Source organism: Arachis ipaensis, chromosome B1, assembly GCF_059453495.1.
Source record: "Arachis ipaensis isolate K30076 ecotype BB chromosome B1, ASM5945349v1, whole genome shotgun sequence".
Lineage (NCBI taxonomy): Eukaryota > Viridiplantae > Streptophyta > Magnoliopsida > Fabales > Fabaceae > Arachis > Arachis ipaensis.
The window spans coordinates 139,449,973-139,474,391 of NC_142436.1; the positions used below are offsets into that span (position 1 = coordinate 139,449,973).

At 35.5% G+C, this 24,419-nt stretch overlaps 3 protein-coding genes across 3 annotated transcripts; 1 reads left to right on the forward strand and 2 right to left on the reverse strand.

The window, feature by feature from the left end:
- The first annotated feature begins 302 nt into the window (after nucleotides 1-302).
- On the forward strand, nucleotides 303-13,444 carry LOC107636779 (uncharacterized). The gene is made up of 14 exons (XM_088503114.1): nucleotides 303-312; nucleotides 1,203-1,321; nucleotides 8,069-8,338; nucleotides 8,540-8,682; nucleotides 9,675-9,908; nucleotides 10,401-10,551; nucleotides 10,704-10,770; nucleotides 10,907-10,952; nucleotides 11,464-11,534; nucleotides 12,005-12,087; nucleotides 12,180-12,225; nucleotides 12,347-12,475; nucleotides 12,561-12,675; nucleotides 12,849-13,444. The coding sequence occupies exons 1-4, from the start codon at nucleotides 303-305 to the stop codon at nucleotides 8,561-8,563; spliced, it is 423 nt and encodes a 140-aa protein (XP_088359240.1). The 3' UTR covers nucleotides 8,564-8,682; nucleotides 9,675-9,908; nucleotides 10,401-10,551; nucleotides 10,704-10,770; nucleotides 10,907-10,952; nucleotides 11,464-11,534; nucleotides 12,005-12,087; nucleotides 12,180-12,225; nucleotides 12,347-12,475; nucleotides 12,561-12,675; nucleotides 12,849-13,444.
- A 748-nt stretch (nucleotides 13,445-14,192) lies between these two features.
- On the reverse strand, nucleotides 14,193-17,378 carry LOC107619749 (microtubule-associated protein 70-5-like). Its single transcript, XM_016322041.3, has 11 exons — nucleotides 17,001-17,378; nucleotides 16,791-16,876; nucleotides 16,628-16,693; nucleotides 16,367-16,537; nucleotides 16,068-16,238; nucleotides 15,832-15,987; nucleotides 15,602-15,748; nucleotides 15,438-15,509; nucleotides 14,768-15,367; nucleotides 14,535-14,683; nucleotides 14,193-14,453 (listed from the first exon to the last, which is right to left on the reverse strand). Exons 1-11 carry the CDS (start codon nucleotides 17,104-17,106, stop codon nucleotides 14,435-14,437), a joined length of 1,743 nt encoding a protein of 580 aa, XP_016177527.1. The 5' UTR covers nucleotides 17,107-17,378; the 3' UTR covers nucleotides 14,193-14,434.
- Nucleotides 17,379-22,463: 5,085 nt separating this feature from the next.
- Nucleotides 22,464-24,053, reverse strand: LOC107619740 (two-pore potassium channel 1-like). Its single transcript, XM_016322032.3, has 2 exons — nucleotides 22,881-24,053; nucleotides 22,464-22,807 (listed from the first exon to the last, which is right to left on the reverse strand). The coding sequence occupies exons 1-2, from the start codon at nucleotides 23,798-23,800 to the stop codon at nucleotides 22,672-22,674; spliced, it is 1,056 nt and encodes a 351-aa protein (XP_016177518.1). The 5' UTR covers nucleotides 23,801-24,053; the 3' UTR covers nucleotides 22,464-22,671.
- Nucleotides 24,054-24,419: the final 366 nt, after the last annotated feature.

A 24,419-nucleotide genomic window follows, 5' to 3' on the forward strand; every position in this document is an offset into this window, starting at 1 on the left:
TCGAAGAGAGAAGGAAGAAAATGCAGAAGGAATTCAAAAAAGAAAATAAAATCCTTTCGAAAAAGGAAGTCATATATTCGCGCGTTGATTGATTGAAAAATCTGTTAAGGAGGCGCGTGAAACATACGTGATATAAGAGACGCATTTTAGAGATTAAGAATTTTCATTACTTGTATAACTTAATAATAAAAAAGCTTGTATGTGAAGATTAATTCTAAATTTAAAAATATGCATTTAGATATACTAAACATTGATTTCAAATTCCATAAAATAACAAGATCAGACTATACAGTCTGTTTGAGATGATCCTCTGTAACTCCAAATCTATCCTCAAATTTATCAACTGGCAGACTCAAGAAGGAATAGTTAATTATGAGAAGCTCTTATATATGTTTTGTAATTGGATTTGGATCCTCTAAAGTTTGAATTTTACTTTAGAGAGTAAAGTGTAATCTCTCACCATTAATTTTATAGGTAGGACCAATAATAAATATGAAAGAGAAACTATTCAAAGATAAAAGATCATACTTTACTCTCTAAAGTGAAATTTAAACTTTAGAAGATCCAAATCTTTTGTAATTATAATGCAATTGAAATACAGATACTAAAACATAAATACACATAGACACCGCCTCTCGCGTGCTCGAGCTCCGGCCCAAAATCTGAAGTAAACCCTAACCTAAAGCGCAGCCTCTTTTTTCTCTCTTCTTCTTTGCGCAGCCCGCCTTTTCTCTCAACCAGCAAGCTCGTCGTCCCTCCATCACTATCAACCCAACCTCCGGCCTTCAAAGAACCACCACCGACCAACCCCTTCTTCTCCTTTTTTTTCTTTCCACTCCTCCCTTCGAGCCTACCTTCCCTTTCCCCTTTCTCGTTGTCCCTCTCTCTCAATCGAGCGCCACCTCTCCGTTGAGCCTCCCACCGCCGCCGTCCAAGCCGCGGCCACCAACCTTTTCTTCTTCCTCTTCTTCTCCGTTCGGCCTCACCCTAGTCGCACAACCATCTCCTTCGAACCACACCCTCACCGAATAGAGCTCCGAAGCCCTATCTCTCTCCCTCTCTCCCACTTCCATCTTTGCCGCCCGCCACCTTCAGCCGCCGCGGCTGTCTTCTTCTCCTTCTTCTCTTCTTTTTTTTTTTTTGTTTTTCTGTGGCCCTAACTCAGCTCTTTCCTCCAACTTCATTTCTTGCGAACTGAATAGCGAAGCAGCCTTTATTGTTTTCAATTTCGACGAGCTTCGCCACTCCAACTACTACTCTTTGCCGATTTTGGCTTTGGCAACAAAATAGTGCCACTCCAATCCTTTCCCTCTTATATTCTGTCAGTATTCATTATTTTAAGTTATTAATCACATTTTTTTTTGTATTCAGTTGGTATTAATTTTATGTTGATTTTAGTTAGATAGTCTAACTTAGTTAACTTTAACTTTTAAGTTGTTAAATGAGGATTGTTAAGATAATTAGTATTAAAATCCGAGTGACTGAAAATGTTTGGAATTTTTTATTCTGATGAATGCTGAGACTATTCAGTTAACGTTGATTTTATTGAAAAAAATTGCACTGAAATTGTTGGATTATGTCGTTTGTTTTGAGTAGCCTTAACTTAAATTTGAGTTGTTAATTATTACTTGGTTGATTTGATTTTGGAAGTATGATATTTGTGAATGCCAACTGTTTGTGAAATTGTTTTATAAGTGTTTTTTGATTTTATAAATTACATGTTGTAGTTATCATGTGCGTAAATAATTATCTTTGTTTATGCAATTGATTAAAAATGATATATATTGTTGTTTGGTGAAGTTTATTCATGTTGTTTTTTATTTTGATTACCAAGTGATACACTATGATTTGTTGACATACTAGAATCTAAATGATTGAATGTTTGAATTTTACATAATTTAAGTAATTTATTTGACATTTTGTATTGAAATTGTGAAGTTGAATTTTACTTTTGTCTATTTAACATTCTTTTTGAAAATTTTAAAATGAGTAATGTTAGGGGCCATCAACTTTTGTGATTGGTAGCTATCAAATAGCTATCAATGATGATTTAATGGTGTAAGATTGGTGTGAGATTTCATCTAATGACTCACTTTTTTCTGTTGGTTACATTGGTTACATGCTGGCCAAAATTTAATAAAATTGCTGGCCCCTAGACTTTTTCATTTCCATTTTAAAATTATACGGAACTATGCTTGATATGTATTTGATTTCAACTCATGTCTTTTTCTTGCTAAATTATATAGCACCCATGTTTCTACATTTTGTATTAAATAGACGATGTTACTAAATTTAAAATTGTTTGTTAATTGGTGTGCAAGTTCAATGTTTTACTTTATTTCATGAATTTACTTACACATCAATTCAATTCTCATTTAACTTCACAAGTATTCAGATTACCTTGCTTGAGAGTGTTAAAGCTTTTTGTTAACTTTCTTGTTTTTCCTACATTCCTTTGAAAGGTAGGATTGTTTTTTCGAATTTTTTTTTGTTACTCCTTCAAATAACTATTTTTTTGAATAATTTTAAATTAATTTTTTATTTGAATTATTTTTTACGCAGTATAAATTGGTATATGGACAAGTTTCTATACAAAAGAGTTGAAAATAATAAAATTATTATTTTAAATTGAATTTGATGACATAATGAGAGGTAAACTATTAGAGGTGTCAATACATGAAACTGAAAAAGTTAAGAGAGAAAAACGTATTTTTGAAATATCTCTAAATTTGTCCTCTCAACTTTTATTTGTAAGAAATATCGTATTTTGAAGAAAATAATGGGAGAAGAAAAAGTTATATTCATGTACGATGACTATGATTTGAATTTAAAAGATGAATGATTTTTAAAATAAATAAAATTTAAAAGTTATGTAAAATCAGTTTTAGAAGAATTTTTAAATTTATATCAAAATGATATGTATTATAAAAAAATTAGTGACAAACAATATAATTTTTTAAAACATAGAGAGAATACTCATTACTGAGTGGAAGAAAAGTTTTTGTCATCTGTCATTAATTAGAATGGTATTATTAGTGGGGAGATGACAAAATGTGACATAAACATGTCATCTCCGGACGAAATATTACCATCTTGATTAATGACAGATGACAAAAGCTTTCCTTCCACTTCGTGGTGATGAGTACTCTCTCTCCACGTTTTACAAAATTATATTTTTTGTCATTAATTTTTCTATAATACATATTATTTTGATATAAATTTGACAATCCTTTCAAAGTTTGTTTTACATAACTTTTAAATTCTATCTATTTTAGAAACTATTCATCTTCTAAATCCAAATCATAATCATCATATATAAATATGATTTTTTCTTCTCTCATCATTTTTCTCAAAATACGATATTGTTTGCAGAAAAAAACTGAGGGGATAATTTTAGAAATATTTCAAAAATACGTTTTTGTCTTTTAAATTCTTCAGTTTCATGTTTTGATACCTCTAATAGTTTAACTCTCTTCATGTCATCACAAAGTTGCATTTGAAATAATAATTTTATTATTTTCAATTTTTTTATATAAAAATTTATTTATATATCGATTTATACTGCATAAAAAAATAATTCAAATAAAAAACTAATTTTAAAATGATTCAGAAAAATAGTTATTAAAAGAGATAGCAGAAAAAGTTTGGAAAAACAATCCTAAAAGAATATAGTGAAAACAAGAAGTATCAAGGCTCTCAAAAAAGATAATTGAATGCTTGTGAAGTTGCACAGTGAATGAGAATTGAATTGATGTGCAAGTGAATGGAGTAAAGTAAAATATTGAATTTACGCACCAATCAACAAACAATTTTAAATTTGGTTGCATCATCTATTTAACACAAAATGTAGAAATATGATGCTACCTAACTTAGAGAAAGAAGAAGTTCCAAAAAATGTTAAATAGGCAAACACACAATCTAACTTCACCATTTTAATGCAAAATGTCAAAATAAATTACCTAAACCATGTAAAATTAAAACATTCAAGGATTTAGGTTCTAGCATGTCAACAAGGCATGGTGCATCAACTTGGTAGTTAAAGTGAAAAACAACATGAACGAGCATCACCAAACAACATTATGCATCATTCTTAATCAATTGTTTAAACAAAAATAATTATGAGAATTCAAACCACATGTAGCTACGACATGTAATTTCAAAAATCAAAAAGCACTTATAAAGGCAATTTTATAAACACTTGACATGCACAAATATCAACGTTGCAAAATCAAATGAACCAAGTAGTAGTTAACAACTTAAATTCAAATTAAGACTATTCAAAATAAACGATAATTAATATAATCCAACAATTTGAGCAGCAAATTTTTTCAACAAAGTCAACCTTAACTCACTGAATCGACACAATCAATCAATTAACTAAATAGTTCCAGTATCACATTCAGCATAAACAAAAATCTCAAATATTTCCAGCCGTTCAGATTCTAATACTAATTACTAACATTTCTATCTTAACAACCTAATATCTACTACAAGAAAATTTAAGCTAACTAAAATCAACCTATAACTAATACTAGCTAGAATAGAAAATGAAAAAAAAGATGTGATTAATAACCTGGAAGGATGAATACAGACAAATGAAATAGAGAAGAGAGAAAGGATTGCAGTGACACTATTTTGTTGTCAAAGCTAGGGGTGTGCAAAAAAACTGGTTTCACTGAATTGAAACTGAACTGAAACTGTTTTAAATAAACCAGTTTTTTTAAATAAAAAACTGAACTGAAACCATAGTTTTTATGAAAACCAGTTTATTAAAAACCAGTTTTTATGGTTCAGTTTAGTTTTAAACCAAATTAAAACTGGTTTTATTTAAACTCTAAAATTAGTTTTTACATACTCTTTCTCTCTCTCCTTTCACTTTCTCTCTCCCTTTCCTCTCTCTCTCCACTTTCTCCCCCCTCTTTCCATTCTCTCTCCTCTCTCTCCTCTCTATCTCTCTCCTCTTTGTCTCCCTCCTCTTTCTCCTCTCTCTCTCTCTCTCTCCTCTCTTTCCTCTTTTTTCCTCTTCTCTCTCTCTCCTCTCCCTCCTCTCTATCTCTCTCCTCTTTGTCTTCCTCCTCTCTCTCTCTCTCTCTCTCTCTTTCGTCTTTTTTCCTCTCCTCTCCCTCCTCTCTCTCCCTCCCATCTCTCTTCGTCTCTCTCTCTCTCTCTCCTCTTTTTCCCCCCTCTCTCCCTTCTCTCTCTCTCCTCTCTCTCTCCATTCTCTCTCTTTCCATTCTCTCTCTCTCTATCTCTCTCTCTCTCTCCGTCTCTCTTCCTAACTCTATCTTTCCCTTCTCTCTCTTCTTTCCCCCTCTCCCTTCCCGTCTCTCTTTCTCTCTCTCTCCTCCTCTTTCTCCCTCTCCTCTCTCTCCCTCTCTCTTTCCCTTTCTTTCTCTCTCTCCTCTCCCTCCCCTCTCTCCCCCTCCCATCTCTCTTCGTCTTTCTCTCTCTCTCTCTCTCTCTCTCTCTCTCTCCTTTCTCTCCTCTCCCACTCTTTCCCAATTCCTTCCTCTCAATCTCTCTCGTCCCTTCTCTCTTCTTCTTCTTCTTCTTCTTCTTCTCTCTCTCTCTCTCTCCCCCTCTTTCTTCCTCTCTCTCTCTCTCCCCCTCTTTCTTCCTCTCTCTCTCTCCATGTCTTTCCTTTTTCTCCCCTCTCCCTTGCTCTCCCTCCCTTCCCCTTCTCTCTCTCCCTCTCTCTCTCTCTCTTTCTCTCTCTCTCTCTCTCCCATTTTGTTTCTCTCTCTCTTCCTCTTTTCTCTCTCTCTCTCCCATTTTGTTTCTCTCTCTCTCTCTCTCCCTCTTTTCCCTCTCCCATTTTCTTTCTCTCTCTCCTCTCCCTCCTTTCTCTCTCTCCTTCCCTTTTCTCTTTCTCTTTCTCTCTCTCTCTCTCTCTCCTTTTTTTCCTTTTCTCTCTTTCTCTCTCCTATTTCTCTCTCCCCCTTCCCTTATTTCTCTCTCCTCTTCTCTCTCTTTCTTCGCCCTCCTCTCTCTCTTTCTCCTCTTTCTTTCCTTCCCTTCCTTTCTCTCTTTTCTCTTTCTCTCTCAATCTTCTCTCACTCTATATCCCTCTCTTTCTCTCTCTTCTCTCTCTTTCTCCCTTCTCTCTTCCTCTTTCTCTCTCTCTTCTCCCTCTCTTCTCTTTCTCTCTCAACCTTCTCTCTCTTATTTTGGAGAAAAGAGGGGAAGAGAGAGAAGAGGGATATAGAGTGAGAGAATGTTGAGAGAGAAAGAGAAAAGAGAGAAAGAAAGGGAAGGAAAGAAAGAGGAGAAAGAGGAGAAAGAGAGAGAGGAGGACGAAGAAAGAGAGAGAAGAGGAGAGAGAAATAAGGGAAGGGGGAGAGAGAAAGAGAGAAAAGGAAAAAAGGAGAGAGAGAGAGAGAGAGAGAAAGAGGAAGAGAGAAGGGAGGGAGATGAGAGAGAGAAAGAAAATAGGAGAGGGAAAAGAGGGAGAGAGAGAGAGAAACAAAATGGAAGAGAGAGAAAAGAGGAAGAGAGAGAGAGAAACAAAATGGGAGAGAGAGAGAAGGGGGAAGGGAGGGAGAGCAAGGGAGAGGGGAGAAAAAGAAAAGACATGGAGAGAGAGCGAGAGGAAAAAGAGAGAGAGAGGAGGGTAAGAAAGAGGAGAAGGAGAGAGAGAGAGAGAGAGGAAGAAAGAGGGGGAGAGAGAGAGGAGGGAAAGGAGAGAGAGAGAGAGAGAGAGAGAGAGAGAGAGAGAGAGAGAGAGAGAAAAAAGGGTAGAGCGAGGAAAAGGAGGGGGAGAGAGAGAGAAGAAGAAGAAGAAGAGAGAAGGGACGAGAGAGAGTGAGGAATGAATTGGGAGAGAGTGGGAGAGGAGGGAAAGGAGAGAGAGAGAGAGAGAGAGAGAGAGAGAGAGAGAGAGAGAGACGAAGAGAGATGGGAGGGGGAGAGAGGGGAGGGAGAGGAGAGAGAGAGAAAGAAAGGGGAAGAGAGAGGGAGAGAGAGGAGAGGGAGAAAGAGGAGGAGAGAGGAAGAGAGACGGGAAGGGAGATGGAGAGAGAGAGAGAGAGAGGGAAAGGAGAGAGATAGGAAGAGAGAGAGAGAGATAGAGAGAGAGAGAGAGAGAATGGAGAGAGAGAGAGAGGAGGGAGACAAAGAGGAGAGAGAGGGGAGAAAGAGAGAGAGAAGGGAGAGAGGGGGGAAAAAGGAGAGAGAGAGAGGAAGAGAGACGGGAAGGGAGAGGGAGAGAGAGAGGCAAAGGAGAGAGAGAGAGACGAAGAGAGATGGGAGGGAGAGAGAGAGAGGAGGGAGAGAGAGAGAGGAGGGAGAGGAGAGAGAGGAGAGGAAAAAAGAGGAAAGAGAGAGAGATAGAGAGAGAGAGAGAGAGAGGAGAGAGAGAGGATGGAGAGAGAGAGAGAGGAGAGAGAGGAGGGAGACAAAGAGGAGAGAGATAGAGAGGAGGGAGAGAAGAGAGAGAGGAGAGGAAAAAAGAGGAAAGAGAGAGAGAGAGAGGGGGGAGAGAGAGAGGGGGGGTAGGAGAGAGAGAGGAGAAAGGAGAGAGAATGGGAAAATGGGGAGAGAGAGAAGGGAGAGAGAGTGGGTGGAGAGAGAGAGAGGGGAAGGGGGAGAGAGAGAGGGGAGGGTAGGAGAGAGAGAGGGGAAGGGAGAGAAAAGGGGAGAGAGAGAGAGAGGAAGGGAAGAGAGGGAGAGAGAGTGGGAAAGGGGGGAGAGAGAGAGGAAGGGGGAGAAAGAGGGGGTGAGAGAGGGGAAGGGGAGAGAAAGAGGAGGGAGAGAGAGGGGGGTAGGAGAGAGAGAGGAGAGAGAGAGAAGGGAGAGAGAATGGGAAAAGGGGGGGAGAGAGAGAGAGGAGGCTAGGAGAGAGAGGGTAGAAGGGAGAGAAAAGGGGAGAGAGAGAAGAAGGAGAGAGAGAGAAGGTGTGAAAACTAGTTTTAGGCATAAACCAATTTAAACTGGTTTTTTTTAATTAAAACCAGTTTTATTTTTATGAACTGGTTTAAACTGGTGCACTGTATTATAAACTGGTTTAAAACCAGTTTCTTATATGACAAAGCAGTTTGGTTCAGTTTCTAAACCATTTAAAATGGTTTAGTGCAGTTTCAGTTCAGTTTATGGAAAAACTGAACCATGCACACCCCTAGTCAAAGCCAGAGAGGCGAAGAATGGTCGCTGGAGTAGTCGATGCTCGCCGAAATTGAGAAGAATAGGGGCTGCTTCGCTGTTCAATTCGCCAGAAATCAAGCTGGAGGCAAGGGCTGAGTTAGGGCTACAAGAAAAGGGGAAGGCTAGTGACACTGTTCGAGGCTTCGAGTTCGAGCGTGTCTTCGTCGTCTCGCCGTTGTCGTCTTGCTCTCAGTCGAAGGTTAGTGGCACTGTTAGTGATTTCCTTTTATGGTCTGTTGAGTCTGAGTTGAAACTTGAATGTCTGATAATTAGTGATTTCTGAATCTGAAATGAAATAAATCATATTGATTTTGTGTTGTTGAAATGGATTTGTTATGCTGCTGGCTTGCTGCTGCCGTTTTTTATTGAGTATGATGTTTCTAAACTTTTGTTGAAATAGTTATTGATTGCAGGCTTAGGGTGATTATTTGTTCTGGAACTGTTGTTTCACTGCCTGAGGGGAAAGTAAGTTCTCCCCATCCTCCATCGAAGTAAGTTCTCCCCATCCTCCATCGGATTCGTCCTGCTCGTCCCCTCTCGATGGTCAGTGACTTTGGTGTGCACTTATTCTTCTTTTTTCGTTTTATTCTCTTACTCTGTTCTGAAATCAACAAATCATTGAATGATTATAGGGTTTTGTGTTTTTGTTCAAATAATTGATTTGCTCTTGCTTTGGTGTGCTGTGGATATTCTGGTGTGCCGTTGTGTGTTTTGTGGCTCAGCTGCTCTGCTGCTGCTGCTTTGTGTTTTTGTTGGAATCATTGAATGATTATTTGATTTCTGGGTTCTTGCTCTGCTGTGCTGCTGCTGTTTTATATTTTTGTTAAATTTGTAGATAATTATTTTATTATTTAGCTCAGGGTTGTGTGTTTTGTCAATTAGCCTGACTTTAATATTAATTAAGTACTTTGTAGCTGTATTTTCTTTTTAAAATTTCTTTTCCAATTTTGTATTATAGTGGAAATTGGGATGGATTCTACATTCTAGTACTCCACTCATTAATTGTTTCTGTAAAAAAAATAATTCATACTATCAATTTACTTAGTAAACTGTGCAATGAACACATTTTTAAGGTAAGAAAAATAAATTGAAGGGTGGGGGCGTGGGGCTAATGAGGCATAAAGGTTCTTTAATTCAGTTTTGAAAAGGATTTTACTCTTTTTTGTCTGCTTCAAGTGTGTGGAGGGCTGGCGTGAAGAAATGGTCTTACGAATTGGATGGACAACATTAGTGTATTTGTTGTGTATTTGTTGTGGGGAGCATCGTGTCTGACTCAAAAGAAAGTGCAGAACATGGTTCCCAAGAGAAGCTTCACATATATAGCAAAGGAAACAAGTAAAAAAATGTAGTTACACTTGTGTTATCTGTTATGTGTTAAGTGTTTTGTGTTTTAGGCTTTTAGTTGCTGAGAGAGTAATACTAATATGTTGCTGTTGTGTTATGCAATTTTGTGACTTAATTATGCTCAAATAGTTATAATTTATTTATTATTTTATTCTAAAACAATTTTTCTGGTTGAATCACGGTTGGACCAGTTGAATCAGTAGTAAATCAGTGACTAAAGCAATTTGATGACCGGTCCGGTTCTTAGAACCTTCGTAAAAGGAGAGACAAGCTATGATATAAATTTGCTAAATTGGGAAACTAATGTAAGAGACCTGGAGATGAACAACACCTTACAGCAAGGATTGTATGCTACTGGTTATGTACGACTGGCAGTTGAGTTTATTTGATTTGCAAGAAATTGCATGGCTCACTGCCAAATCGTGGTAAGTTATTTTCTCTTATATTTATAATTTTGAATTTAATTTAACTATAATATTCTTATATTTTTACATTGTTTATTGATATATTGATTATATAAATTAATTAATCAACTAAATAAATATTATTTAAATATTGTTATAATTTTTTTAAATTATATACTAAATATTACTTTATATTTTTTAGAAAAAAAGACAAATAGGTCCCTGACCTTTTGTCCTGCGGATATTTTCGTCCATGACCATTGAAAAATACTTTTAAGTCCCTGATCTTCACAAAACTTGGACAGATCAGTCCTTGACGAAGGTATTTGGACGGATCAGTCCCTGACGGAGGCATTTGGACGGAGGGACGGAGGGACTGATCCGTCCAAATTTTGTGAAGGTCATGGACTTAAAAGTATTTTTCAATGGTCAGGGACGAAAATGTCCACGGGACAAAAGGTCAGGACCTATTTGTCCTTTTCTCTATTTTTTATATTTTTTTTTTTTTTACAGATTCCAACTAATATTGCCGATGCTGCGGTGGGTAGTCATGCCGAATTCTTAGCGGGAGAGATTGAGCATTGTGCCCAGCATTTTTGTGCGCAACACATACAAAGTTGGTGGAACGGCGAATTTTTAGCTTTGATATATGCACTGAATGAAGGTTTTGACTAAGATGTTTTGTTCTCTCCTGTCTTGATCTTCCAAGGCTTTTGGTTCATTTTCCCCTCTATTATTATTATTATTATTATTATTATTATTATTATTTGGCTAAAACTTTTTTATATTTGCTATTTTTGCTGTGATTACCAAAAGATCGATACCGCAAGCTCCCTAGTTACATTGAATAAAAGCTTTTACCATTTCAGAGAGAAGGTGTAAGGTATGTTGATGTCTGCTACTTTTTTCAACAGCAGACCATTTTCTTTATATGTATTGGATATTATGGTATATTTTTCCTGTCTTGTAATCAGCTCTTATATGATGCCTTCATTTATGTTTTAGTTATATGTTTTCAGGTTTATTTTGCAACATGGAGAACGTGCCCTTTTAGCAGATGAAATGGTACTAGGGAAAACTTTGCAGGCAATTCATTGACTAGAACATTTTTGTACCTTCAATCTGCAGTATCTGTAGTACTGTTTTAATACTTGATGTGCATAATGTTGGTTTTAGTGAAGTCTTCTCATAGTTTCTGCTTATTAATATTTTGTAAACATGTCATGTATATATATTTTTTCCTATGCTGTCTACAATTACAAAGATGAGTATCTTAGTATCTTATATTAAAATTAGCTTATAATAGAAATAGTACTTGGTACTACTGTAGTATCTCTGTATCTGTGACTTAATAAAAGATATTGCATGTCAAGAAATGGTAGAATCAATATAGATAGTAGAATTACCTACCCAAGGCAAAGCAATTTCTTCCTTTTTTTGTCTGTTTGTCTTTCCCCTTCTGCTTTTGTGTTTTGTTTTTTTTTTTTTGGGGAGGGGGAGGGTGGGATGGATATTTATTTTGTGGCAGTGCCACATTATGTGTGTTGCATGTATAATTTTTGTTATCTTTATTCAGGTTGTGATTGTAGATGAATCATACTATCTGAAGAATCTCAGGAAAAGACTGCAACTCTTCGGGTTATAAAGGTGACAAGCTTCAAAGCTACAATTACATGCTTGCTTCTGGTATACTTGCTTTTAAAATATCCATTTGTCTATCAAGCATAGAAATTTGTGGGAAAAAATTAGAGAGAATAAAAAAGTATTTAAACAAATAACCCAAAATAAAAAAGAAGTTTCCAGCACATGCAAAGGTTCTAGTACTCTAAACCATCTTCCCTTGCTCTGCATTCTGCAAATGGGAGTCTGGTGTCATATGTAAAACCTTTTAGAGAGCTAAGATGATATTCTCTTAATTTTGCTTTTCTTTTAAATAAATAAATAACCAGCTTCAAGCACATGCAGAATCGTGCACAAGTACTCAAGTAATGTGAACTCATGTTTCCCTCTTCCCAATGTGAGAGTCCAGTGTCATGTGTAAAATAGTTTTATGTCACCTGCTAGCTGCTGAGTAAGCTTTCTTCATCTAATTCTCTCATGCTTTCTTTCAATTGAAGTCTAAAAATGGCAGAAAGCTCAATATTCAATATTGCTTAGTGGAACTCCTGCCTTATTCCGACCAATAGAACTGTTCAAGCAGGTATTCCTTTTGTCTGATTATATGTAATACCTCGTATATGTTTGACATTTGTGGAGACATTTTGAGGATCTCTTTGTAATTGTGCTTGACAGCTGGAAGCTTTCTATCCTGATGTATATAAGAATGTTCATTAATATGGTAACTGAAATTGCAAGGGTGCAAGTCATCTCTTCTTTGCTAATGAGATTCTTCAAAGCAGCCAGTTTTCGTTTATTGGTGGATGGCTGTTCCAACTTTCAGTTTTTCATTTCTTTTCTAGGGAGTTTTTAGAGTTTATCAAGGGGCAAGTAATCATGAAGAATTACACAATTTGTTGAAGGCCACAGTGATGACACGAAGGCTTAAAAAAGTTGTTCTTTCTCAACTTCCTGCAAAGTGTAGGCAACAAGTGCGTTCGTTTATCTCCATCCCTTCTATGCAATCTCTCGTGCACTCTTTTGCTATTGTTTGTTTCAATCAATGAACATTCACAGGTCTTCTTAGACTTGGAACTTGGAACTTCCTTTTTTTTGGTTGATCCTCAGGTCTTCTTAGACTTAGCTGACAACTGACAAGGACATGAAGCAAATTAACGCTTTATTCCGTGAGGTAATTCAACATATTTGTTTTGAGACTACTATAGCATCATGCAGTTCTGGTTATTTATGTTTGAGCTAGTTATGGAACACAATATTCCTATTTTCTTGACAATATGCTTATTTTGTATTTTCACTTTTTGAGCCCGACGCTGATAACAATCTTTCGAAATTCATCAAAGGCAGGTTCATTTGCAGTCTTGAACCTGGCCCCTCTCGTACTACTTATCCCCAAAAATTTCTGTGCCCCTTCTGGGTCTCGGCAGCAGCAACTACACCAATTGCCTTGCGCATGATGAGTATGTGGAGGTACCACTTGTTACCACACCTTTGGAGAAGGTGTTTGCCATTTTGGTTAACTACCAGAATGGCCGTGTCGCGTTATATCAATATCTTGATGTGTTTTTTGAGGGTAGTCAACCCAGCATGGAACTATTGGATTCCGGATCCAAATCGGTGCTGTTCTTCTCAGTTTTCACACTGTTGGTGTGGAAGGACTTTGCAGCATTGCAACTTGACAGTGGGGCTCCTCCCATGGAGCGAGATTTCTTGCAAGTAACTGTCCATAGGAAGTGTGTCTACACCATGGAGAACCGGAAGCTTGCTAATTATATGCGCGCCTTTGTTTGGCCACCTACTAAGGGTGGAAGATTTCAGCATATGACAGATATATGATAGCAACATTTCTTGTTATTTACTGTGGCTTTTTATCCTTTTTAATAGGATTATGAATGAACAATGAATTAAATATAATGTCTTTGAGGATTATGATCTTGCTTGAATTATGTCTATATTCTCTTTAGCCCGAAATTACCTGTGTTTTTTGAGATATTTGCACTATTGCTGTTAGCATTCACTCATCTTAGTGAATTTAGAATTAGTGATGACAAAAATAAGTGATGACAATATGACATCTTGCTTATGCTTTTTGAGATATCATGGGTTTCATTCTATGTTAACATAAATAAGTGATAACCGAACTTGAATTAACAAGTCATTGTTTTTCCTGGGATTTTGGATAAATTATAGATTTTACTTTTGCACCATGCTTTTTGATTGGTTGTCATGAATTGATTTCGAGATAAGGTAGCATTGCAACTCATCATGTCTCTTTTTCATTTTCAGTTAACATCTATGTATTCGGATATGAGGAACTTTTTAGATTTCAATTTAGTACTTGGGAAATATATTTATTTTACAAAATTTATTAGCATTGTTGCGCACACTGGTTTATTGAGTTAATTTTGTCAATTGAATGTTACTACATCGGAAGTTTGGTGATGTACTAGAGTAATGAAGACTCTATTCGGGTGTCAATTATACATTGTGGTTGCTGGATGATTTTTTTCAGGGGAGTCACATAGAAATCTGTCAATTTTGTCATATTTTCTGCGTATGACTCTTGCAGTCTTGTCAAACATTGAATTATAAAATGATTGCAATGTTAAGCTTTCATGTGTACTTGAAAAAGTTACTCCAAGATAATAGCATTTTTATGCTCTTAAAATTATGGATGAACTTGGCTAGCTAACTCACAAGTCAATATCACAGACCATATCATATATATGTATCTATATGTTGAACAAGAACATGTCAATACATAATCAAATTCCAATACTGAGCTTCGTCAATAAAAGTTTATTTCATGAAACTGCCTCGCTATTTTTTTTTCTTTTCTTTTCTCTCAGTTCTGTATTTACATTTTACAAGGAAAAATCACAAACTGTCAATAATAAATAAATTGTCTCGAACTATCTCCAAACAAAGAATCATCAATGATCTTTCGTCACCCTGCAGCAATTTAATAACAATGTCATAGTGTAGTCTTAAACAAACAGAACAAACATGGAAATTAATGTTAAGTTACTGAACCTTTTAGAGGTACTTGTACTTCTAGTTTTCTTGTTATCATCCGACTTTGTTGGTGAAACCTCCTTCTCTTTTGCAGCTGCTTCTCTCTTCATTTTCTTCCACTCTACTTCCATGGCTTTTGTCAGTGCATCAACTTTCTTTGCAAGCATCTGAAATAAACATCTTAAGTTTTTAGTTCAATTTGAGAAGGATGCTTAGGTGACAAGGCATTAATTAATGGCTATCACCATTACCTTAATTTCTTCATCTTTGGCTTGCAAATTACTGTCTTTAACTTCACAAGACTTCCTCAGATTGATGACTTCTTTTTGAAGCCTATCATACAGAAAACCTGAGACCACATCTTCACTGCCAAAATCATTGGCTATCTTGCTTTTGGAATCTTCATCCACGTCCACAGCAGCGTTTCTAATTTCTGCTGCTTTGTTTTCATCACTAAACTTGTTCAACTTCATGTCTGGGTCCACATGTATCTCATTCTCCTTTTCACCACCATCAACAACTTTGCTTCGCGATGCCCATATCCCTTTCTTCAACACATTTTCAGCAGCACTATATCTCTTTCTTGCAGGGCTCCCCTGTTTTAACATCGCAGCAGCATTGTCTATGATCATGTTTTTGTTATTTGGCTGCTGAAATAAAGAGCTTCCAACAGCAGATCCCCTAGGTTGTGATGTGGATCTCTTTCTCAGTCCACTACTGGTAGTTAGGAAACCTAAGATGTTAGACTTTTCTTCTTTTGGAGACTGAGAAAATGCATTCGAATTGGTTGCGTTATTTGAGAATTGCTTTAAACCCTCTTCCAGTGTCTTCAGCCTCAGCTTCAGTTTATCCTGAAAGAAACAACCACATATGTAAAGATTTGTTATGGATGCTCACATGCACTAAAACTAAGAAAAATACCTTCAACTGTGATTCTGCCTTTGATGTTCGCTCTGATATAGCTAGCTTGTCTTTCAACCTTTGAATCTCTGCCTACATATTAAACACACAAATTCCTTACTAAATTATATAGACATTCTTATAGCAATACTATTAGCCTTTCTTGATTGTAACCATATATGTACCTGCATAATCCTCCTCTCTTCAAGCCATTGCCTGACAGGCATGACCTTATCATTTTCATCCTTCCACTCATTAGCTACAACGTTTGCAATTCTATTGGCTGAAACTTTTGCCCTTGCTAGCTCCCTCTCCAATGTTTTCTTCTCCTCCTGCATTATGGTGCAACTCCAAGTTACCACACATACTAACCACTCAGGTATTATATGAGAAAATGAGTTCAAGATATGCCTACTAGCAGCTCAGAAATCCGCCGTTGGTAATCACGAATGGCATTAGCAGTGGCTCCGCTTGCTAAGATGGTTTCCTCGAGTTCTTGAATGGTTTGGCTAAGCTTTTCAACTTCCAATATCTTTTGGCGGTGTGTTTTCTCTAGGATTTTGTTTTCCTCCTGGTTATGGCAGCTGTTAGTTAGCTGCATTACAGTTCACAACAGAAAGAAAAAATGTGAGAAAGGATAGAGATTTTTGCCTGGCAAATCTCAATCTGTCTCTTCAAATCCATGTTCTGATTTTGAACTTCCTCAACAATTAGAGCCCTCTCTAGTGCACTTCGCAAAATCCTCTCTGCTTCTAGCAGTGCTGACTCTTTTGACTTTGTGAGTCGTTCCAAAGCTTTCTTATCTTCTTGTAGTGCTGTAATCTATGAAGCCAAAAGCATGTTACATTGTTACTACTATTATTATTATTATTATTATCAGTAAGTAAAGTTCATACATTAAATTAATTATTTGACAAATGCATCCTTGCTAGGAGTTGCATTATTTGTACCTCATTCTTGTATATTTTAATCTCAGCTTCAAATGGAGCAATGATGCTGTCAATTGGAAGAGAATCATCATCCTTTTGATTTGCATGTACCCTTCTAAGAGTTGCTTCTGCCGCATATTGTGCAGCCAATGCACATTTCTTTTCATCTGTCAGTTTCTTGATTTCCAGATTCTGCATGGCAATAGATTTAAAAACATGCATTTAGAAATACTAAACATGATTTCAAATTCCACGAAATAACAGGACCAGACTATACAACACCTTCTGTTTGAGATGATCCTCAGTAACTCCAAGCCGATCCTCAAGTTTATCAACTTCATTTCTCAACTGGCAGACTCAAAAAGGAATAGTTAGTTCTGAGAAGCTCTTATATATGTTTTGTAATTATAATGCAACTGAAATACAGAGACTAAAACATAAATACCTCTTCTATGGCCTTATCCTTTTGAGCTTCAGTTAACTTGAAGGTCTTGATTTGACCCTGGCAAGTGGCCAATTCCTTGCTCTTTTCTGCGACAACCATTCTCTTCTTATTCATTTTGGCGTGTGCAGATAAAAAAGAACAACAACAAACTAGAAAATTACAGTGAACCATGCATAAAAAGAAAACATATCAATATGAATATGAAAGAACCTCTGAGGTGGTTTTGCAAACGATTAAGCTCCAACACCAGCGGGTCTGATGGTTGGACAAGTTGAACAACATCATCTCCATATTGCTCTTCACCGCTCATCACCATATTTTCCCTCCTTTTTTCTCTAAAATGCACTCACTCGGTTATATATATGCACACAAGTGAAAAGTGACAAAACAGATCCCCTTGTGTGTTACTGTTACTGGTAAATGACAAAGTAGAATGAGTCCAAAAACATCAACAACAAAATGAAGGTTCCAGTGCCAGGACAATGTATAATAGAATTTGAATGAAAGAAAGAAAATGGAATTGACTTTCTCCCTATACTTAAGCAACCAAACTTAGTCACACATTTTAAAATCAAAATCAAAATGCATAACACGCCGGCCAAGCCGGTTACTATTTGTACTTGATTAAACATAAATTAAGGTTAATTGGGAACTTACCTAATAATAATAATAATGATAACGGTTAAATAATTTTGCTATACCTAATACTTCTTTTCATAACTGATAAAGTTCAGCTTCTCAATCATTTTGCAGGGTAACCGATATTGCTGACACCCTTTGCTTCAGTTTTCAATCTTAATTAGTATTAAGGTATCATCACTCACCAATCAGAGTTTAAGATAATTACAAAGCGGACAAAATTATTACAACTTCTTAATCTTATCCATTTTATTCTTTATATCCTTTTAACCTAAGAGATAACAAATTAAATAATGAATGAAGAAATGACATGTATTCATGACTAGAAAGTGACGAACTAAAGGTGGCTTCCAAGAACAAATAATTTGGGATGAATATATTGGTTGATCTTTGCTTAAAAGTATAAGAATAATTAAATAAAATGATACAATTAAAGGTGAAAAACGTACACGGGTCCAGCTGTTTCTGTTGAACAAAATGGTCGAAGCCAAATGGCATATATTTTTTATGCATGCGACAAAGGGAAGGCATTATCAACAGCGAAATTAGGACATTAAGAATTTAAGATAGGGTTTGAGGCTAATGGGTTTTCTCATCCAATATCATTCAAGTTTATAATTCTTTTAGAATTTTGCTATATGTTAGTAACCATTCTTTTGATAGTGATTTAATGAAAGTGGAATCAAGCTAAGCTTTTGATGCTTTGAGTTGGCGGATTAAAATTAAAATACAAATAATACATACTATAAAGTACCAAACCCAAAAATATTAAAATTAAATAATAAACATGTAAATTAAGATACAGTATTTTATACATACCGACGTAAGCCTATGCAATTCATTATATTCTACGTGCTGATAACTTGATACAAAGGCGTATATCATTGCCATTATTAATTTACTTAAAAATTGAATAGATTATCTCTGCTTAGACTAAGAGTGAGTTTATTTATTTATTTTTGAAGTGTGCTTGTAATTTTTTGAAATTATAAATTGATATTTTATATGATATTGACAAACTTACATATTTTTTACTTTTAAGGTTAGAGATACTTTGTTGACATAATATATATGACCATTTACTTAAGATCTTATAAGTTCTATAACCAAAAACATATATATGATTCAAATATTCAATCTCTCTATATATTTCAACAATTGAAATTTAACATAGCATTGTCACTTCCCACCTGTGCAACTGTCATTATCTAAATTATTTTATTTTATCTTATCTTATTCAATTTAAGAATTGTGTCTCCTTAAGAATTCTTGAGGGATTGGGCTCAGTTGGTGATTTCACAGATTGAATTTTGGAAGGTTCAGCCCATACCCATTTTGCAAGCAACCATGATTTGGTGTGTGGACTGTGGTCTCCCTTCTCCCTTCAACAATGATGCAATGAATAATAATTATTAAGATCTTATTAACGTGTGTCCTAAAATATAAGTTAAACATATTATGAGAGTAATATTTTATAAAAATGATTGTAAAAATAACTTTTTTTTTAATTTCCAATGTATTAAATACATCAAAAACAACAACAACAAAGCCTTGTCCCACTAAGTGGGGTCGGCTACATGAATCAAACGACGTTATTGTGCTCTGTCATGTATCATATCTATAGAGATACCGTTTACATGTAGATCTCGTTTGACCACCTCATGGATGGTCTTCTTAGGTCTTCCTCTACCTTTCGCCCTTTGTCCATCTTCCATCTCATCCACCCTCCTGACTGGATGTTCTATCGGTCTTCTTCTCGCATGTCCAAACCACCTGAGACGCGATTCAACCATATTTTCCACAATGGGTGCTACTCCAACTCTCTCCCTTATATCTTCATTCCTTATTTTATCTAATCGCGTATGACCACTCATCCATCTCAACATCTTCATCTATGCCACACTCAGCTTATGTTCGTGCTCCCCTTTAGCCACCCAACACTCCGTACCATACAGCATAGCCGGTCTTATAGCGGTGCGATAGAATTTACCTTTAAGTTTTAAAGGCACTTTTTTGTCGCATATAAAACCAGATGCACTCCGCCATTTTGATCAACCTGCTTGGATCCTATGATTTACATCCCGTTCAATCTCTCCATTATCCTGTATGATGCACCTAAGATACTTAAAACCTTTAACTTTTCGTAGGATGTTTTCTCCGATCTTCACCTCTATATTGGGATTTTCCCTTCTCAGACTGAACTTACATTCCATATATTCCGTCTTGCTACGGCTTATGCGCAGACCATACACTTCTAGAGCTTCTCTCCATAACTCCAACTTCTTATTTAGGTCTTCCCTTGACTCTCCCATAAGGACGATATCATCGGCAAAAAGCATGCACCATGGCACAGGTTCTTGGATGTGCTCTGTGAGTACTTCCAAGACTAATGTGAAAAGGTATGGACTTAAGGATGATCCCTAGTGTAATCCTATACCAATAGGGAATTCCTTTGTCACACCACCTTGAGTCTTCACACTAGTTGTGGCCCCATCATACATATCTTTAATTGCCCGAATATATGCGATCCTTACTCTTCTCTTTTCTAAAACCTTCCATAAGACCTCCCTTGGTACCCTATCATGCACTTTTTCCAAATCAATAAATACCATATGTAGATCCCTTTTATTACTACGATACCTTTCCATCATCCTTCTTAATAGGTATATCGCTTCAGTGGTAGATCTGCCTGGCATAAATCCAAATTGGTTCTCTGTTACTTGTGTATCTTTTCTCAACCTCCATTCTATCACCCTTTCCCATAACTTCATAGTATGACTCATAAGCTTAATCCCTCTATAGTTTCTGCAACTTTGTATATCCCCCTTATTCTTGTAGATAGGTACCAATGTGCTCTTTCTCCACTCATTAGGCATCTTCTTTGACCTTAAAATCTCATTAAAAAGCATGGTTAACCAGTTGATGCCTTTTTCTCCAAGACCCTTCCAAACCTCAATCGGGATATTATCAGGTCCTACTGCCCTGCCATTTTTCATCTGCTTTAGAGCCTCTTTTAAAAACATTAAAAAAATTTATTATTATAATTTAAGACGATAATACTTAAGAGACAAAGAATAATTCGTCTAAACAATTAGAATTTGTCATATTTAATATTTATTTATCAGTTTTGTTAGGTAGACCATGACTGTTGTAAATAATATGAACAATGAACTTTAAAATGGACCTAATAAAATAAAAAAACACTCCATCCCCAAATTACTTCCTAAACCCTAATATTAGGATAATTCTTCGCACACCTAGTGAATTGAACATCCATCCATTATTAACTATGCATGAGTAAATTAAATCGGAATAACCATCCGATTAAGAATAATTAACATAATCATCTGCATACCTATTGAATTGAATATCCAGCATATCTATTGTTTATATTATTTAGTATTTTCATTGTCTTCCTATGTTTTTTCTTTATTTATTATAGGATGCATTAAATAAAGTTAAAAGTAATAAGTTTTGACAGTTTTTGACTAATATTTTTTATTTTAGAATGTGTCTTTAAAATACTAGTTAAATTCTAATTATTATGATGATATATTTTATAGTGTCTACAAATAATACATATTCTAAAGATATAAAAGAGTGAATTTTATTCACTCACATTTAAATAATTTAAACAAAAAATTTGTAGGCACAATAGAATTGCTCTTATTACTAAGATACTAATACTAAATACTAATACTAAAAAATGGTGGACTATACGAACAAAAGTTTCACTCCAAAGCAAATCTATATCCGACTATTAGCTTGTGACATTGACAATGACCTTTTCATCTCTTTCATGAGATTGAAGTTTACCTATATTGTTCCAGAGTTTTCTTTGTGTAAATAATGGTATGTAATAGTAATATATTTAAAGAAAGGAAAAGTATATGTTATAAGTCTTAATCAGTTAATAATTAAACAACTCAATTAATTATAATTATTTTAATTGATTTTATTTATTTATAATTTAAAATATTTGTTATTAATATTTTTTAATGTCAAAATCAGGTTTGAAGTGATACGTTGAGAAGGAACCGACGAAAATCATGGTAAAACTTCAACAACGTGAACAAGTCTTCACTTTCTCTCCCTCTCCACGGTTGCGGTTTTCACTCTCTCTCCCTCTCCACGGCTGCGGTTTTCTAGGAGCTCTCATCTAAACAGCAAAGAAGCACTAACCTCCTCCGTCCAAGGCATACTCACGGCGTCATCGCAAGTCTCCCTACTATCCACGCAACGTTGTCTAAAACGTCGTTGCTGGTCACCCTGTGACTCTTCTTCTCCTCCTCCTATTTGGTTTTGAATGATTTTTTTAACTAGTTTTTTGTTTCTTTTTTCTACGATTCGAATTATTCTTTTTATTAGTTTTGGATGATTCTTTTTTCTATGTTTTTGATGTTTCTTTCTTAAGATTTGGATGATTTTTTTATTAGTTTTAAATGATTCTTTTTCTTATGTTTTGGATATTTTTTTTCTTAGAATTTTGATGATTATTTATCTTATGTTTTGGTGTTTTTGTTTTTTGAAATTTCGAAGTTTTTTTTAGAAAGAGGAATTAGGATTTGTGTTTTAAATGGTAAAAAGTGAATTAGAGTAAGAAGAGACAATTAATAATCATTAATTTTGTATCTTTTAAAAAAAATTTAAATAATCACTAATTAATAACAATTAATTAGTATAGAATATAATTTAAAAATATTTGTTGGCTTGTTGTTGGCTAGACCCTTCTTAGTTTCCTAGCAAAATTCTTAAAGAAAAAAAACCTTTAACCCAAAGGAAGTGCAAAATTTAGCCCAACCATTCCCAATTGTTGATTGAATTCATTTGTGCTCTGCTCTTGTTGATCAACAACCTAAGTATTTGTTAGTAATTATAATTAAATCATAGCAAATTCTCATCTTTTTTATCATGCTCTAGAAACAACAAAACTTACATTAGGTAAAATTGGTCAATATATAAAGTTTGCTGCTGAAAATATTTTTGGAAAAAGTTTATCAAAGTTTGACAAGTTATAAGACATGACAACTCAAGTTATTGAAAGTACAACAAATCAATTAATTGTGAATGTTACACTTAACAGAATTTTACTCGCCAAGAACCGATGATTACATTTACACAAGCTTATTTCAATGACTAAAATGCCCCTTTTCCACTAAATGATTAATCCACAAGTAAAAGTTCTAGTACATAACCAATGATCAGTTGTATGTTATGCAAGCATTTTCCGAATCATGCGAATTCAAATGATATCAGCTTCTGTCAGAGTTCCTGATTTATCTACATCTAGTTTTCTAAACCATTCCAATACATCGGAAACATCTTCATCGTTGATCTTTCCCATTTCCTTCAACTTGTATACAACAAACTCTGCAGCACTGAGGAGAAACAATATGTGAGATTAATAAGCATCATGTATAATAGTAGTGCAATAATTGCATTATACGTTACCTAACAGATTTGTCTCCATCAAGATCAGCAGCTTCAAGATCAGGACGTGAGATTTTCCTAGAAAGAATCATTTTGGCAAGTGATCTTTGTCTTTCATCAGTGTGCATTTCAGCAAGATATGCAAAACATTGAGCTAAGCAAATGGTGCTACTCAATATCCAAAACACTGCAAAAGCACGACCAATTCCAGTTGAAAAACTCTTATCCCCATAACCCAAAGTTGTCACTGTGGAACAAACACAATACAATGCATCCACAAAATCAAGATCCTCAACACAAGATAGGAAAATCACTCCCACTGTAATAAGCACCAAGAAGGTGCAAATTGCAACCAAGAACTTGTGTTTGGCCTTGTTGCTATTGTTGTTAGATTGAAACTCTTTGTCAATCTCTTTGTGCATGGCCTTAACAAACAACATTTCTTGCTTCTCAACAATGTAATCTGCTGCTTTGTTAAGAATCAAACCAACGAGGGCCATTCCGGTGAAGACATAGAAGCATGCAAGTAGTTTTGCCACTGTGCTTTTAGGGACAAGATCTCCATAACCCACGGTGGTCATTGTCACAACACACAAGTAAAGTGCATCAAGAAAGGGATTGGTTTTTGTACCTTCAATTTGGTTACTTATCATATAGAAGCATAGGGTACCTCCACCTAGGTACATTGTTAGCCACAACAACACTGGTTTCAATTGAAATTCTGCTTGTGCTGTTGAAGGATTATTATTATTATTATTATTATTATTTTGGACTATAACTACATGATTACTATTATTTTGTTGGAGATTGTTGATTGTCTGTGACGATGAATCAGATGAAGCTGTGCCATAATTCCTGGTGGACCTTCTTCTCTGGAGGTCACTTTTCTCATGATAATGATCTCTTGCAAGCAATGACTCTTGTGCCTCATCAATTCCCATCAATAATATATACACTTATTATTTTAATTTTTCATCCAATATTAATGATTAATGTTACCTCATTATTCCTGATGAAATACAACGAATTTTCAAAGGCAGACACCAATGGCATACAAGAAAAACAAGAGTAGATTATTCATGTAGTGGTTTTAGTTATTACCTGCTGAGAACGTCGCTTCTTGTGTATATCGACTTATTAAAGAAACTGAATTTCACTCTTCTTGTTTTCATTAAAGAACTAGCAATTAATCGAACACACACATAAACTAAACAACGTGACCAGAAGCAATAAAGTCTCTTATGCTTCCAAGTGGACATATTAACACCTCAAAAACTCCCAAGTTTCTTCGCCTTTAATTCGCTATCCAACCCAAGGTAACACGCCAAGTGCCACTAATAATATACACGGATCAAAAATAAATGGTGAATGCTACCCAACCCTCTCTAAAATAACATGTAAGTTACCATTCATTATGTGTCACATTGTAATTGGTCCTTATCTTAACCATAGTTGGGGTGCCAACGTTATCGCCATCTACTGCCTTCCCACATAACCTCTCTTCCCAGTATAACCAGCGCCTCTTTTTGCCATGAATCACTCCTTACCCACATCATTAAT

Coding starts and splice junctions, on each gene's coding strand:
- LOC107636779 (XM_088503114.1), top strand. Junction 1,322..8,068: donor TCCTTTCCCTCTTATATTCT/GTCAGTATTCAT, acceptor AAAATGGTTTAG/TGCAGTTTCAGTTCAGTTTA. Junction 8,339..8,539: donor CGTCTTGCTCTCAGTCGAAG/GTTAGTGGCACT, acceptor TTGTTGAAATAG/TTATTGATTGCAGGCTTAGG.
- LOC107619749 (XM_016322041.3), bottom strand. CDS start 17,106: ATGGTGATGAGCGGTGAAGAGCAATATGGAGATGATGTTGTTCAACTT. Junction 16,239..16,366: donor TTAAAATATACAAGAATGAG/GTACAAATAATG, acceptor TTGGCTTCATAG/ATTACAGCACTACAAGAAGA. Junction 15,510..15,601: donor AAGAGAGGAGGATTATGCAG/GTACATATATGG, acceptor TTTAATATGTAG/GCAGAGATTCAAAGGTTGAA.
- LOC107619740 (XM_016322032.3), bottom strand. CDS start 23,800: ATGGGAATTGATGAGGCACAAGAGTCATTGCTTGCAAGAGATCATTAT. Junction 22,808..22,880: donor GATGGAGACAAATCTGTTAG/GTAACGTATAAT, acceptor GTTTCTCCTCAG/TGCTGCAGAGTTTGTTGTAT.